Source organism: Xylocopa sonorina, chromosome 5 (genome assembly GCF_050948175.1).
Source record: "Xylocopa sonorina isolate GNS202 chromosome 5, iyXylSono1_principal, whole genome shotgun sequence".
In the NCBI taxonomy this organism is placed as follows: Eukaryota; Metazoa; Arthropoda; class Insecta; order Hymenoptera; family Apidae; genus Xylocopa; species Xylocopa sonorina.
Genome location: NC_135197.1, coordinates 12,158,177 through 12,170,546, shown reverse-complemented (window position 1 = coordinate 12,170,546; position 12,370 = coordinate 12,158,177). Strand labels below are relative to the sequence as shown.

At 50.7% G+C, this 12,370-nt stretch overlaps 1 protein-coding gene across 3 annotated transcripts in view; it reads right to left on the bottom strand.

The window, feature by feature from the left end:
• LOC143423676 (thrombospondin type-1 domain-containing protein 4) overlaps positions 1-4,755 on the bottom strand; it is a 37,735-nt gene extending 32,980 nt beyond the window's left edge. The window contains exons 1-2 of one of the 3 annotated variants that reach the window (XM_076895177.1): positions 4,509-4,755; positions 3,257-3,400 (exon numbers count right to left, since the gene is read on the bottom strand). In XM_076895177.1, coding sequence (XP_076751292.1) covers positions 3,257-3,372 — 116 coding nt within the window. In that variant the 5' untranslated portion in view covers positions 3,373-3,400; positions 4,509-4,755. Of the gene's footprint in view, positions 1-3,256; positions 3,401-3,656; positions 3,794-4,508 lie in introns of those variants that run through there. The other 2 variants (XM_076895175.1, XM_076895176.1) reach the window with 2 other exon arrangements.
• Positions 4,756-12,370: the final 7,615 nt, after the last annotated feature.

The following is a 12,370-nucleotide window of genomic DNA, read 5'->3' as shown; positions in this document are numbered from 1 at the left end:
GGCTGGAACAGCTGATCCGTAATTAAACGATACTCCTCGCTCTGAAAGGTGCGTTTCATTGGCCTTCTTCGATCACCGAATGAAATTTCATCGACGTTTCTATTTTTCCGCCGGCTCGAGGCCGAAATCATTTCCATTCGGTAGCTTTCAACACCGTCCGGCGATCTAAGCGAGGCGAGCCGAGCCGACCGACAGAAAGTCGAATCAGGGACGTTGGCTGACGTTAATTAAGCCGCGACGAGGACCGCGCGCTAGTTCCGTCTGGCCATTCATTGTGACCCAACGATAAGTCATTCGATTTCTTCATCAAACGCGTTCGATAACGGAGCCCAGGAATATTCGTCCGGGCGGGCAGCAGCGCGTATCGTCGCCACGAATTTCAAACGGAAACGCATTGACTGGCGCATGATCGATCGTCCTACGTCATCGAGGACGAACGACCGGTCGTTCGACGCCGATTAACAGTACTGTATGTACCCGCATTCTGACAACGGACAAGGATGCCACGTGTGCGCTCGATGCCAAAGTAATCGAGGGGAGAAAGGATAAAGGAAGAAAAAGGAGCCGGTAGCGAGGCGCAAAAATGCATTTTCCTCGTTCCTCTTGCTTACATAAGCGATGGTGTTTCGCGTTACCGCGGTGAAGATCAAAGTGGTAGGCAGATCGCGGCCCGTACGCCGACTGCTCTTCATATTTCTGACACGTTCGCCAGCAGTCGCCTCGGCTAATGCACATTTATTTGTTTGCCCTTCCATCCCCGTGCTTTTCCGAGCATTCGAACGCGTGTTTTCCCGGCTACGATCCTCCGCGCCCCCCTGTACGCCTCGTAAATAATCGATATTCGAGTCGGTTCTCGCGGTTCGCACCTCGGAGATCCGAGAGAGCCAGGCGATGGCCTTTCCGGCTCGTTTCAGGTTATCGCTCCGCGTGCCGCGTTCCTTACTCCTCCGCTGCCTGATATATCCGATGTACAAAGCTGTACACGGGTGTAAGCTTCGCGCGTCTATACGGGCCGTGTAATGGCCAACGCATTCGCGAGCACACGCGAGTAGTATCGCGCGCCGCTTCGAACCCAAAGGGTGATCTCGTTGGGTTAGGCGCGTTCCTCTATCTGGAACGGAAATCGTTCGTTGCCGGGGGCAAAAATTATCGACGCGTATTCCCACTGGTTTTTAACCGGCGTTCCAAGGGGTCCCTTTAAAAATCAATGGTAACGAAGAGGGACGAGTATAATTATCGACGAGACGGGCGCCGCGACGAAAAATTTTCAAGGCGAGCAAAAACCATCCGGACCGACGAGTCGAACGAGTCGTATTTTTCCGTCACCCCGTATTATCACGTACAGGAACGGACGCGTACACACGCGAACCACGGCAAACTCGACCACATACCATACGTAATGTATACCGCATGTGATCCACGGAAGGAACATGCATATAATCGCACGCGCGCGTCTAGACTCTGGATAATTACTGGAGCAAACATGTCCGTTGCAAGATTGCTCATTGTTCGCCTGGCTTCTTTCTTCCCGCGCTTTTTTGTTCCCCCCAACCCCCCCTGAGCGTCCCTTTCGAAAGGGCGGAGGGCTATCAACCCCTCCGCCGCAAGGATTAATGTCACAGCCGGTGATGTACGGGTTACTTTCACGGTAATCAACAGGGACTGCGTCCCACCGGACGTGTCGGTGCTTTGAGAGTTCGAAATTTTGTGCCACCGTCACCGAGAAATCGTGTTATTTAAAGACACATTAATATAATTCACGGAGTCACCAGGCGTGGAACATTTTATTTCGCAATTTCAGGGGGAGGAGGAGGATTACCTACGGCTTCGAGTAGCTTCGGAATTTTTCGTTGCACGGATGGGCCGTGTTTTTTAAGGAAGACGAGAAACAACCACCCACGTAACACACCCGGTTGTAACTGAGGCGATAGATCGCGGGACGGATAAAAGGAAGAAAGGATAGGGTGGTTGCGGGCAAACGTTTCCCAGCACGGGCGGAAAATCCGGCGCACTTGCCGTGGCCGATCTGTAATCGAAACCGGTAATTATGCGCGGCTATTGGCATGCATGCCGTACAAAAGAGACTGCACGGATAACAAGGGACCCTCTGCCCGGAGCATCGAAAGTAACGAGGGCAAGGATTGATGTCCGTTCATTCGGTACGATGTACATCGAGAATTATTACGAGGTGTCTGTATTAAAATAAACTGCCGTGGTACCTACGGTACGGCACGGGGAGAGAGAGAGAGATATTCTCGTTAAAACGACGAGTTATCGAAGGGCGATCGCGTTTCAACCATTTTATATCTCATTTTTTTTTCGTTTCATTTTGTCCCAGTGAACAGCACGTTCCCGGTTACGGGACCCGCGATACAAATCGTGTGCAAATTTCGTGTCGCGCTCCGTTGCGTTTTTTCGTTGCAGGGATGAAAAATCGAGAACCTCTCCAGATTATTTCGGTCGGCAACCGACGGGCCAGGTTTCGAGGAATAAATGCTAATAATCGTGACCGGTTGAGAAACAGAAGCACGGAGTTTGTATACGTATAAAGCGTAATGTTACATCGAAACGATCGTTTTTAACCGTATGGCGACGAAAAGCTGATAACCTGAACCGTTTAGCTGTCGCAACGATCCGCTTCTAATCGCGGCATCGAGCAGCTCGATTACATATTTCATCGACTCGTAAGCAACACAATGGCGCCTGTTTCGTATATAAGCGTGAAATGCACGGCTCGTGTTCGATCGGACGTTTTTTACGGTTTCACGTTTCCAAGGCGATATCGCGTGAAATATTTAAACAAAACGACGATTCCCGATCACGCCCGCAGCGTTTACACGTTCGACCAACGTCATTTGCAGCTGCCCGTTAAATAACAATTCACGCGAGGGCCGGATGTATTCTTTAAACAGAGATTTTTCATTCGGCTGACGTAACGTCCCAGTCGGCAATCGACGTGGAAATGTTCACATTTAAGAACCACGACGCGTCTACGCACCAGCAAGCCTGTCAGAGCTTTCACAAATCTCTGGACTCGATTAACTTCGCTGTTCCATCGCGTTGCCTCTTCGAACTTTATGGGGTTGTTTCGCGTCGCGTAAGCAGCTCCAGCCACCAGAACAGACGACTAAATCGTACAAAGTGGCCGGAGGGACAGATTCATTTGCCGATCCCATTCGCTACCCCCGCGATCTCCCGCGTGCATCGTCGTATTTATGAAATATTTATGAAACGTCCGTTTCATCGTCACACTTACCCGAAATTCTTCACGATGGGATTGTTGACGCCTCGCGACGCGCATCGTTGGCGCCGCGGCGGTTCCGCGGGACTCCACGTCGACCGGTCATTTCTCGATTTTCGTGAACGATCCATGAAGACTTGCTCCGAGGCTCAGGCCATCCTGGACATGAGAAACGTAGCGAGATACGTTAAAGGCAAAGCTCATTACCAGCTGAATGATATAGAGCGTAAGAGGGACGCCGCGCAACAAATCACGGTGTGCCGCGCGCGGAAACGCTGGGACGCCTTTAGACCGGTTAAGGTTGATCGCCGCTAAGTCCCAGGCTCGAGTCTAAGTTTTACCTTCTCTCATTGTGTAATAAACCCTTGCCGCGCGATCTGCCCGCCCGGGAAGGTGTTCAATAATTCCATCTTACCCAGTTTTCTCTATCCTCGTCCGTCGATTACCACTCGTTAAACGCAATCGCAGAATCGAACGGCCGCGACCGCTACGAGAGAGTCAATGATGACTGGCCACGTTTCGCGGGAAAAGTATATTTCGTATCGCTCGAGAGGTAGATAAAACAAGCAAAAAAAAAGGGAACGAATGAATTATGTATATGGACTAACGGCTCGCGAGGTGAGGAGGAAACGGGGCTGATTTATTTCCTACGCCGTGGTTTTTGCGCGGTGGGGACGACGATGAATCGTTGGAAAATCGATATTTCGAAAAAGTCCCGAGGTACGGAGCGGGGGGCGAAAAGTCACGCGGAGGTAATTTACGGGACGATATATTAAGCCGCTACTTGGCGAACGACCGTGTAAAGAATCATCTACATTCACGGGATCTTGTACGCGACAGCGCGCGCGTTTCGCTGTATGAACAGCTGTGAAGAATGCGCCTGGACGCGAGGCATAGAAACGCGAGGCCCCTACGATAAGTTACTGGAAAATCAGTCGCTAATTTGTCGGGACTAGGTGGACTCGGTCGCGGTTCGTTACAACGTATTAATCTACCCTTCTCGACACCTTCCATCAAAACTTCCTTCTATCGCATTTCCGCGATTACCTCCCGGCAAACGGAGCGTAATTACTTCTCCACGTTCGAACTTCGTGGCGCGTCGAGAGTCTTTGAAAATGAAAAAAAAATCACTTTGTCGACGACGGCTAAATATTTCGTATGGCGTCACTGACCGAATGGAATACCTCGAAATTGACATGGCAAGAAGATTCTATAAATATCACCTCGGAGGGTTAAAAAGCAACCGCTGGCAAACACTTTGACGTACCGTTGTGCCTCATCTAATCCCATTCAGTAGGAGCAGCAGGTGGACTCGCGGGCTCACCACACGTGGCACACATTTCCCAATAGACACGAGTCGTCCGCGAGGAAAAACCAATCCGATCTCGATCGGTCCACCCTGTCATCCACCGACAAGTGCAAGAGGATCCTGCGCTAGCGACGACCGTTTCCCGCGTTTCCTGCGTTCACGATCGAAACCACGATGGAAACCCTCGAAACGGGTTCGATCCAATTCCTTCGCGATTGCACTGAAACTGACCGCGCGACGGGTGTGTAACACCGAACGACCGTGTTTCGACTGGTGTTCGAACCGAACGGAAAGTTCGCGGGAAAACGCGCGGAGGATACTGGACAGGTGTTCGCGTGCGATCAGCCGGGCGAGGAAACTCCAAGGAGAAAAGCTGAGAGCGGACTCAACGTTTGCGCGCTCACAGGCTGGCGCAGCCGCGACAGGAATGATAGTGGCGAAAGTGGGAGACCCTCCGGGAAATATATAGGTCCGCAGGGTGGTGGTGGATCCGAGAGGAGGAAGGAGGCGGAGGCCAGGCGACGCATCCCTCGGCGCCTGTGTGCACGCACACGCGCCGCCACGCACGTGTTCACGCGCGATGCACGGCCCGTCACGATGCACATGCACCAGCCGGTGCGAGGACTCGCATCCCCCGAGGAGCACACGAAAAAGGAGGAGCGTCCTCCTTTTTCGGGACACCTCGCGTACCTGCTTTTCGCGTTTCACTTTTTTTCGCCCCTATCGCGCATTTTCACGGTAAGACACGGTGTTTCGGTAGCACCGATCGATCTCGCGACGTTGGGATCTAGAGCAGCGATGGATCGTCATTCGCGAGTACGCGCGACATTTAAACCCTCGCGATGCGAATGGCACCGGGAAGCGGAATGTCATAACGGCAAGCTGCAACGTGACAGGGTTCCTCTTAGCATTCGATTACACGCATTTTTGTTTTATGTCGCGTGTCTTTTATGCCTGTTTCCGTTCGCACATGTGCGCGAAACTTTCCTTTACAAATGACAGGGCAGTAAAAAGATTGGTAGAAAAAGGTGCCCTCTCTTAGCAGTGAGTAACTCCATGATAAACGACCGTCCCCCACTTTTGGAATGTACGAGCGAGAGATTCGCCCGATGAATTAACAATAGGAATGGTAGATACGTACGTGAGAAACAAACGTCTCGAAATAACTGACACCGTTCTGGTGAATCTAACTAGCGCGATTCTGACAGTTTCCGCCGGTGCAAGTTCAACGAACCTGTGAACGTAGTACGGAGCGATCGTAAAATTTCGCCAAGGGAGATTACGCTAGCGGTTTTTCAATGGTTATCGATAGGCGCAACGGTGCAACGGGCGTGCTGCCACGGATATTGTACCGCCGACCGCGTGACGCCCCGAAGCCACGCGCGACTCCGCTTCACTCGTTTCCGGTTTTCATTTTTACGCGCCGCCGCCTCCCACCTCGTGGGCCGCGGCGTCGCGGAACCAGCGCGACATTTCACCGCGCGTCGATGCGAATCGGCTAAATGCCACGACGAATCGTAGCCGCCGTACCAGAACAGTGTCGCGAGCGAGGAAAGAAAAAAGAAAAGAAACCGCCGCGAAACTGTGCCATCGACTCAGACGCCGTAAAAATGGCGTCTCCAAGAAAAAGTTCCCAGTTGCTGTTTCTTCACGCCAGACGTCAAAGGTCCGTATGTTTTTACGTTTTTTTTAGGTTACGCAACTGCCAACTCTTTCCAGTGTGAAGTCCAAGAAACGTTCCAGCGTTACTGCTACGGGAGGGCAAGTACGTTTCCGACGGAATGAAAAGAAAAAGCGAACGATTTCCGAACAGCGAACACCGCGTTGACAGAAATAGAAGTTATTAAAGAACGCTTTCGTTTCGATACTACTGCCTGGTCGTTCTCGAGGAAAGTACACTGTTCGAATGTTACAATTTTTCTACTAGAATTGTACCACTGTAATCCCGTTATCGCGTTAATCCATTATGCAGCGTCCCGCGTCGCGTCTGGCAATGGGAGCGCAAGGAAAGGTCGACTCGATCTGTGAGGAAAATCGATTAATATGTCCCGGAGTTTCTTCTCGCTACGTCACGGATAAAAATAGTCGAAAAAGAATCCCGTTTATTGGCAACACTCTCGAATAATGGGCGATCCTCCAGTGCGTGTGCGTCGCGGCAGGTCGTAGCCGTGGCACGCGATAAAAGCGCGCGAAGGAACTCGCGTAACCGGTAAATGAAATCGCCGATCGTCTTCCGTGCGCTTCCTTTTTCAACGTCAGGCAGGCGGAATCCCCGCGTTAAGGTATGCGTAAACGGTCTGTCGGAGCACTTCCGACGCATCCGTTCGCCTTCGTCGGCGAGCTCGCTTTCTCGCGATGCGCACGGGACATTAGTCTGGCGCCGGCTGGATCGTTCGCGCGGGGCATCGTTACGAGGCCCCCGGGGTAAAACATATTTTCCTACGGTATTACTTCCGTGCCGGGGATCGGTATTGAGCCGCGTTCTAACGCGTCAATCGAACAAACCGCGGATTAATTAACTTTCGACCGTGCGAGGAGCTGCGAGGGCCCCGTAAAAGCACCGCGAATGCACCCTCGACCCGCGATCGTTGCGCTAGCGCTGTTTGCGCGCACCAAATATTTATTAAAATACACTGCTACCGTGTGTAATTCATTAATTTCGGCAAACAGAGTGTTCGCAGAGCCGGCTTTAAATAATTTCGCCTCGACGCAAGGAGAGGTTGCCAGCGTGCTCGACGTTTCAAAGTAAATACACGTTCAATGGCGAGTCAAGGGACGCTTATTTATTTTCCCGTCGCTGACCCGTTTACTTTTGATTGCACTGTCGGAAATACAGGCGGCGGGGAGGAAGAAAACAATTACGTAAAACCATGGAGGTCATCGACGCGAACACCCCCGTTCGCGTTCTTTTGTTCGTTCGTACGAATTCCTACTCGTACCAACGTGTATCGAGAGGTTAGCAAAATACAATTAACTAATTCATGCGACCGTTCCTGGCATCTTCGATCCACGTTTCGTCTCACGCGAAACACGCTGAATCCTTGAGAAGATGATTACCGTTCAGTTCCCGACAATTCCCCGAAACCACTGGTTCGTCGAAGTGGAATTAAGCCCACGACTCCGAGCGAGATCGATCGATCTGCGTTTCGCCATCGATCGATCGATCGAAATGTTGCGCAACCTAATTACCTAAATCGTCGTTACATTCCCAAGGAAGATGGACGCGCGCCGTTTCCAACGCGAAAGGGCAGCAGCCGTACGATAACAGTTCCCCGGCTGATGGATCGTTCGAAGGCGGTTTTTCATTTATTATTTCGCGGCGGAGCGCGGTCGACCACCGCGCGAGCTCGCGATTACGGATGTCAACGTGAACAACAGGCCGCGCTAAGTAATCAACGCGACTGCTTGATCGCCGCTAGCCCCGAGTCATTCTATTACTCGCCGTGATTCATTCGAGGAATAACGCGAACCGCTGCCCGCCGCCGCTGGAACTCGCGCCGTGCAATTTCGCGCGATCGACTTGCATCGCGTTCCACAACGAGTGCCATACGCTGTTTCTTATTGGACGGGGTATTGCACGGAACAAAGTGGACGTCGCTCTGGCCACGGGTGGTGGCTATTTAGGTGCCCCGATAAATTGAAAGCTTAAAGAGTAAGCCGCGGAAACGATGGAACGAGAAGCGTGTACACGTGAATTTTCTTTTCACCTTCGCGAAGAAACTGATTATTTTCTCTGCTACCACTGCGGCGCGCTAATGATCCAGCTGTAAGGTATTGACGATGATCGATGGTAATTAAACGTTCGTTCGCGTTCCGCAACGGAGAGCTAATGAAACGTTTTCGACGAGCCACAAGATGATTCGGAACACGGGTGTAAAATAAAATAAAAAAAAAAAGAAGAAAAGGGTAAAGTTAGTTAAGGGTGAACGAAACGATAAAGTGGATGCAAGACGTGCTAACAACGAGCAGTTATTGCCTCGCGGAGCACGCGTTGCGGTCTGAATGTTGGCCCAGTGGTCCCTTAACTGGTTATATCATAGTGTTTCTCTTCCTGTTCCAACATCTGTCAACATTTACATACACGTAGCGCGCGTTTCGAACGATAAGCATTAAGTACCGGGACGATAATTCGACAGAATAAAAGGAAGTTGATGGATAACAGCGGACAATGATATAACACCACGCGGTTTTTCTCTCCTCCCAATCAGAAAAAGTATCCCGGTGAGTGGCATCGAGTTAAGACGCGTAACTATTAAACGTTGCGCCGTAACGTTAATTAACAGATGCCGGAAATTCTGTGAATGGACTACGAATCGATTTTCCTTTCGTTTAGCCGTGTATATATGAAACGAGTGTAACTATTACTACGCCAGAGAACCAGTGAAACTTGGAGAAAAAACCGACTAGTTGCGACTCCCATTAACCTCATTGAGAGAAACTTACGATCGCCGACTAGCAGAGTCCACTGGCACGGTTATTATCATTTTCAGCTGCTGGCTATACTATCGAGAAGCGTAGCACCGCGTGATACCAGTGTATCGATGGATTTACAATTAACGAGATGGCAATTAACCAATGATCGCGTAGGAATCGTGCGCAACGTTTCCATCGTTCTAGAAACGCCGGCTCGTTCGCTCGAATTGCCGGTTTAATTGCGGTTACTGTTATCGCCGAAATGGCCAGAGGAACGAACGACACGCGAGATCGGCAGGAAGAGTACAGCGGTGGAACTCGCGTATCTACGAAGAAGAAATGGGTCCCCTGTTCCACGGTTCGTTACTTTTCTCCACCGCACTCCTGCCTTTGTCGCTGTTCCTTTTTGGCGAAGCACGACCCTGCTCAACGCTTCGTCGAATTATACGGCTTGACCTATAATTTGGACACTATTTCACATGCCGTAAGCATGCAATCACGAAAAGGTGTTCCCTTTTGTAAGTGGTTCCACCTAGATGAAGAATTTATCGGCTAACAGCCCTTCCACGAGATTATAATACACGGTACATATACGATCTGATCGGATCTGCGTGCAGTCGACGATCTCGCAGGGCGTCATAATGCACCGAAGCGACTTTCTTCCCTCCTTCGTACCCCGCGCCTCTGCCCCCGCACTCCCCCACGGGCCCACTTTTCGCCCCACACCGTAACGCTTTTGCCGTCACTTTTATTTTCTTTCCCTCCGTTGACCTCACCTCGGTGTAAAATTTCCATGATTTCACGTAACGCCGGCCGAGCAAACACTTTGTTATTCAAATATCGCGTCGAGCACCTCCTGTCGAATTTAATCCCTCCCATCCCCCCGCTTTCTTCGAGCTCTCTCGTACACGACGATCGTTCTGGGAGGCATCGCCACCAATAAAAGGGATAGCGTTACCCCATCAATCCCAGACAAATGGGCTAATTGCGTTCGACGCGCATTTCGAATGGAAGCTATGCGTGTACCAATTCTTTTCTACGTTTCCACGATAAGTCTAATGCCATGACGATACACGATATCGAAGAGAAAGGTTATTATCGACGTGTGAGGTCTGTACCAACCACTGATGGACCAAAGATATTCGTTCTTCCGAGTATTTTGTCCGCCATTGTAAACGGTTCCTCGCGAAATCGAAAGGCGCTCGCAAATCCAACCAGTCTTCGTTCGATTCGTCCACGAGTGGGCCACGATCAATTGTAAATGCGCGAAAATAGGGGGGGATCTGTCAAGCGATGGTCTTAATACGTTCCACGAACAAACGTCGAAGGATGGCGTCGATATCGAGGGTAATAAAGTATGTATCGGTTCGCCGTTTAAAGTAGCCGGACATTTGTTTCGCAAACGCACGCGTTCGATACTCAGAGTCCCCTCCTCGCATTATTGCTGTTCCTTCTTCGTAATGGCCTGACAATGCGACATCATACCTCTTACGAGAACGAAAGAAAAGGAATCGTGACGTATCGGTAAACGTTGTCAGGCTGGAACCTTTTACAATAATTCACGGAACGCGAGGCTAAAAATGCATCAACCATCATCGATGAGTATCGAAGAAACGAAACTTGGTTCGTGCGAACAGCGAATTGATAATCCACAGACGGGTGGAATATCCCCGTCGCGATTGGACCGGTCGTTTACATAAAGCAGACACGCTCCGAAAATCTTTCTCATTTAAGGTCCGAACTAAGGCTGGCCGCTAATCTTGACGCCTGGCAATACGCTCGACGTGATCATCTCTGCGTCATCGCCACTGAATTCGTCTGCGGATATATAGGTTGTTGCAAGTTTAACATGTATTCGACCCTCTCCCACGCTCGTGCCAACCAAGTTCGCTCTCCTCTCACAGAAACGATTTCTCGCCCTGGCGAACGTCGACTTTGCTTTCGTTCCACGGAATCCAGAATCAATGGAGCGCGTTGAAAGGCGCGAACAAACAAATCGTCGGATCGATTGTTGGCTTATCGTGTCGGCTCGAATATCGGGGCGGGATCGATCGGGTTAAAACTAATTTTCGCGTAATTTTGCGACGAGCTATACGCGCTGCAAGCCGCGATGGTAGCGTGGTTCCTAACGCGGACAGAGTGCAACGCTTCGGCGCAAGGCCTCAGCCGATCGCACCGTAACGAGTACTCGTCTCAATTGGCGATTATGGCCTCGTAAATTCATTTTCAGACCAAGTTGAACGAACACCGTGAACAACGTCTACCCTCTACCCCTTTCGCGTCGTGTTACGCCTTAATCCGCGTCTACGGAAAGCTGTCTTCGTCCCGCTGCAACCGTGTCTCGTCGCTCCCCCCGGACAATTAACGTATCAATTTCCAACGATGATTTTGTTGCAGGATAATAAGCGGCATTGGCATACACGAGTAACAGTGAATTACAGGTGCCAGAATGAAGCCAATAAAGTTAAACTCGTAACCCTGCCATCAGCTGTTCCCTCGTTTTTTTTCCATGTTTTACAAACAATTTTTATTCGTCGCGTTCTAGAGCCAGTCTGATAAAATTCGTACGATGAACCACACGGTGACCATTCTCCCGGAGGCCACTTAATAATAGCTCGTTATCGGTGTGCTGAAAACTGATTAAAATGCGTGCCAACCAGGATATCCCATTAACGAATTAGCTATGTAGATAGCGCGGCTGTTACGACCGTCTTATCTACGTTCCTCCAAAAACTAATGAAACATGCTCATCGACGGTGACGTTGCGCGAAAAAAAAAAAAAACAGGAGAAAGAGAAGAAGATCCACCAACAGCAACGGACTCTGCAAGTTTTACAGGAAAGTTGCAGTTTACTCCCCGGCAATAAATCTCTGGTCGTGCAACGCTACCGATATTAATCTCGTGCATTAATCACCGATGGCCACTGGTCCGATCGATCGCAAAAACGCGAAACGCGCGTGCAATGGCACCACGGCTATCTGCGGTTTCCATCGGTAGGTTAAAAACTGACAGACGGCCGGTGTTTACGCGCGTGGCACGCGTTTATCGTGGCAGAGCTGTTGCGGCTGTTAGGAAAAAGCCCGCCTCGTCAAATAACCCTGGCCATTATCCTCTCGACGCGCGTTGAACGTCGCGCCAGGCCCCGGCATCCGGGCGAATCAATATACCCTGCTCGTCTGGCTACCGGCTGCATCCGTTGCGAATGCAACCAAGATTCCGCTATGTAACCAGATATCGGAGCTGTCCGGGAAACCGCAATAGTACCTTATCGTCGATACGCGGCCCTCGAAAGAGACACTTATTCAAGAAAGCGGTATGGATTACCGACAGGCTTACAGAGGCGCGAAACTGAAACGTCTTCGACAGTCCCGCGACTTTGCCCCTCCCCCCCTCTGTTCCTCCCCCGT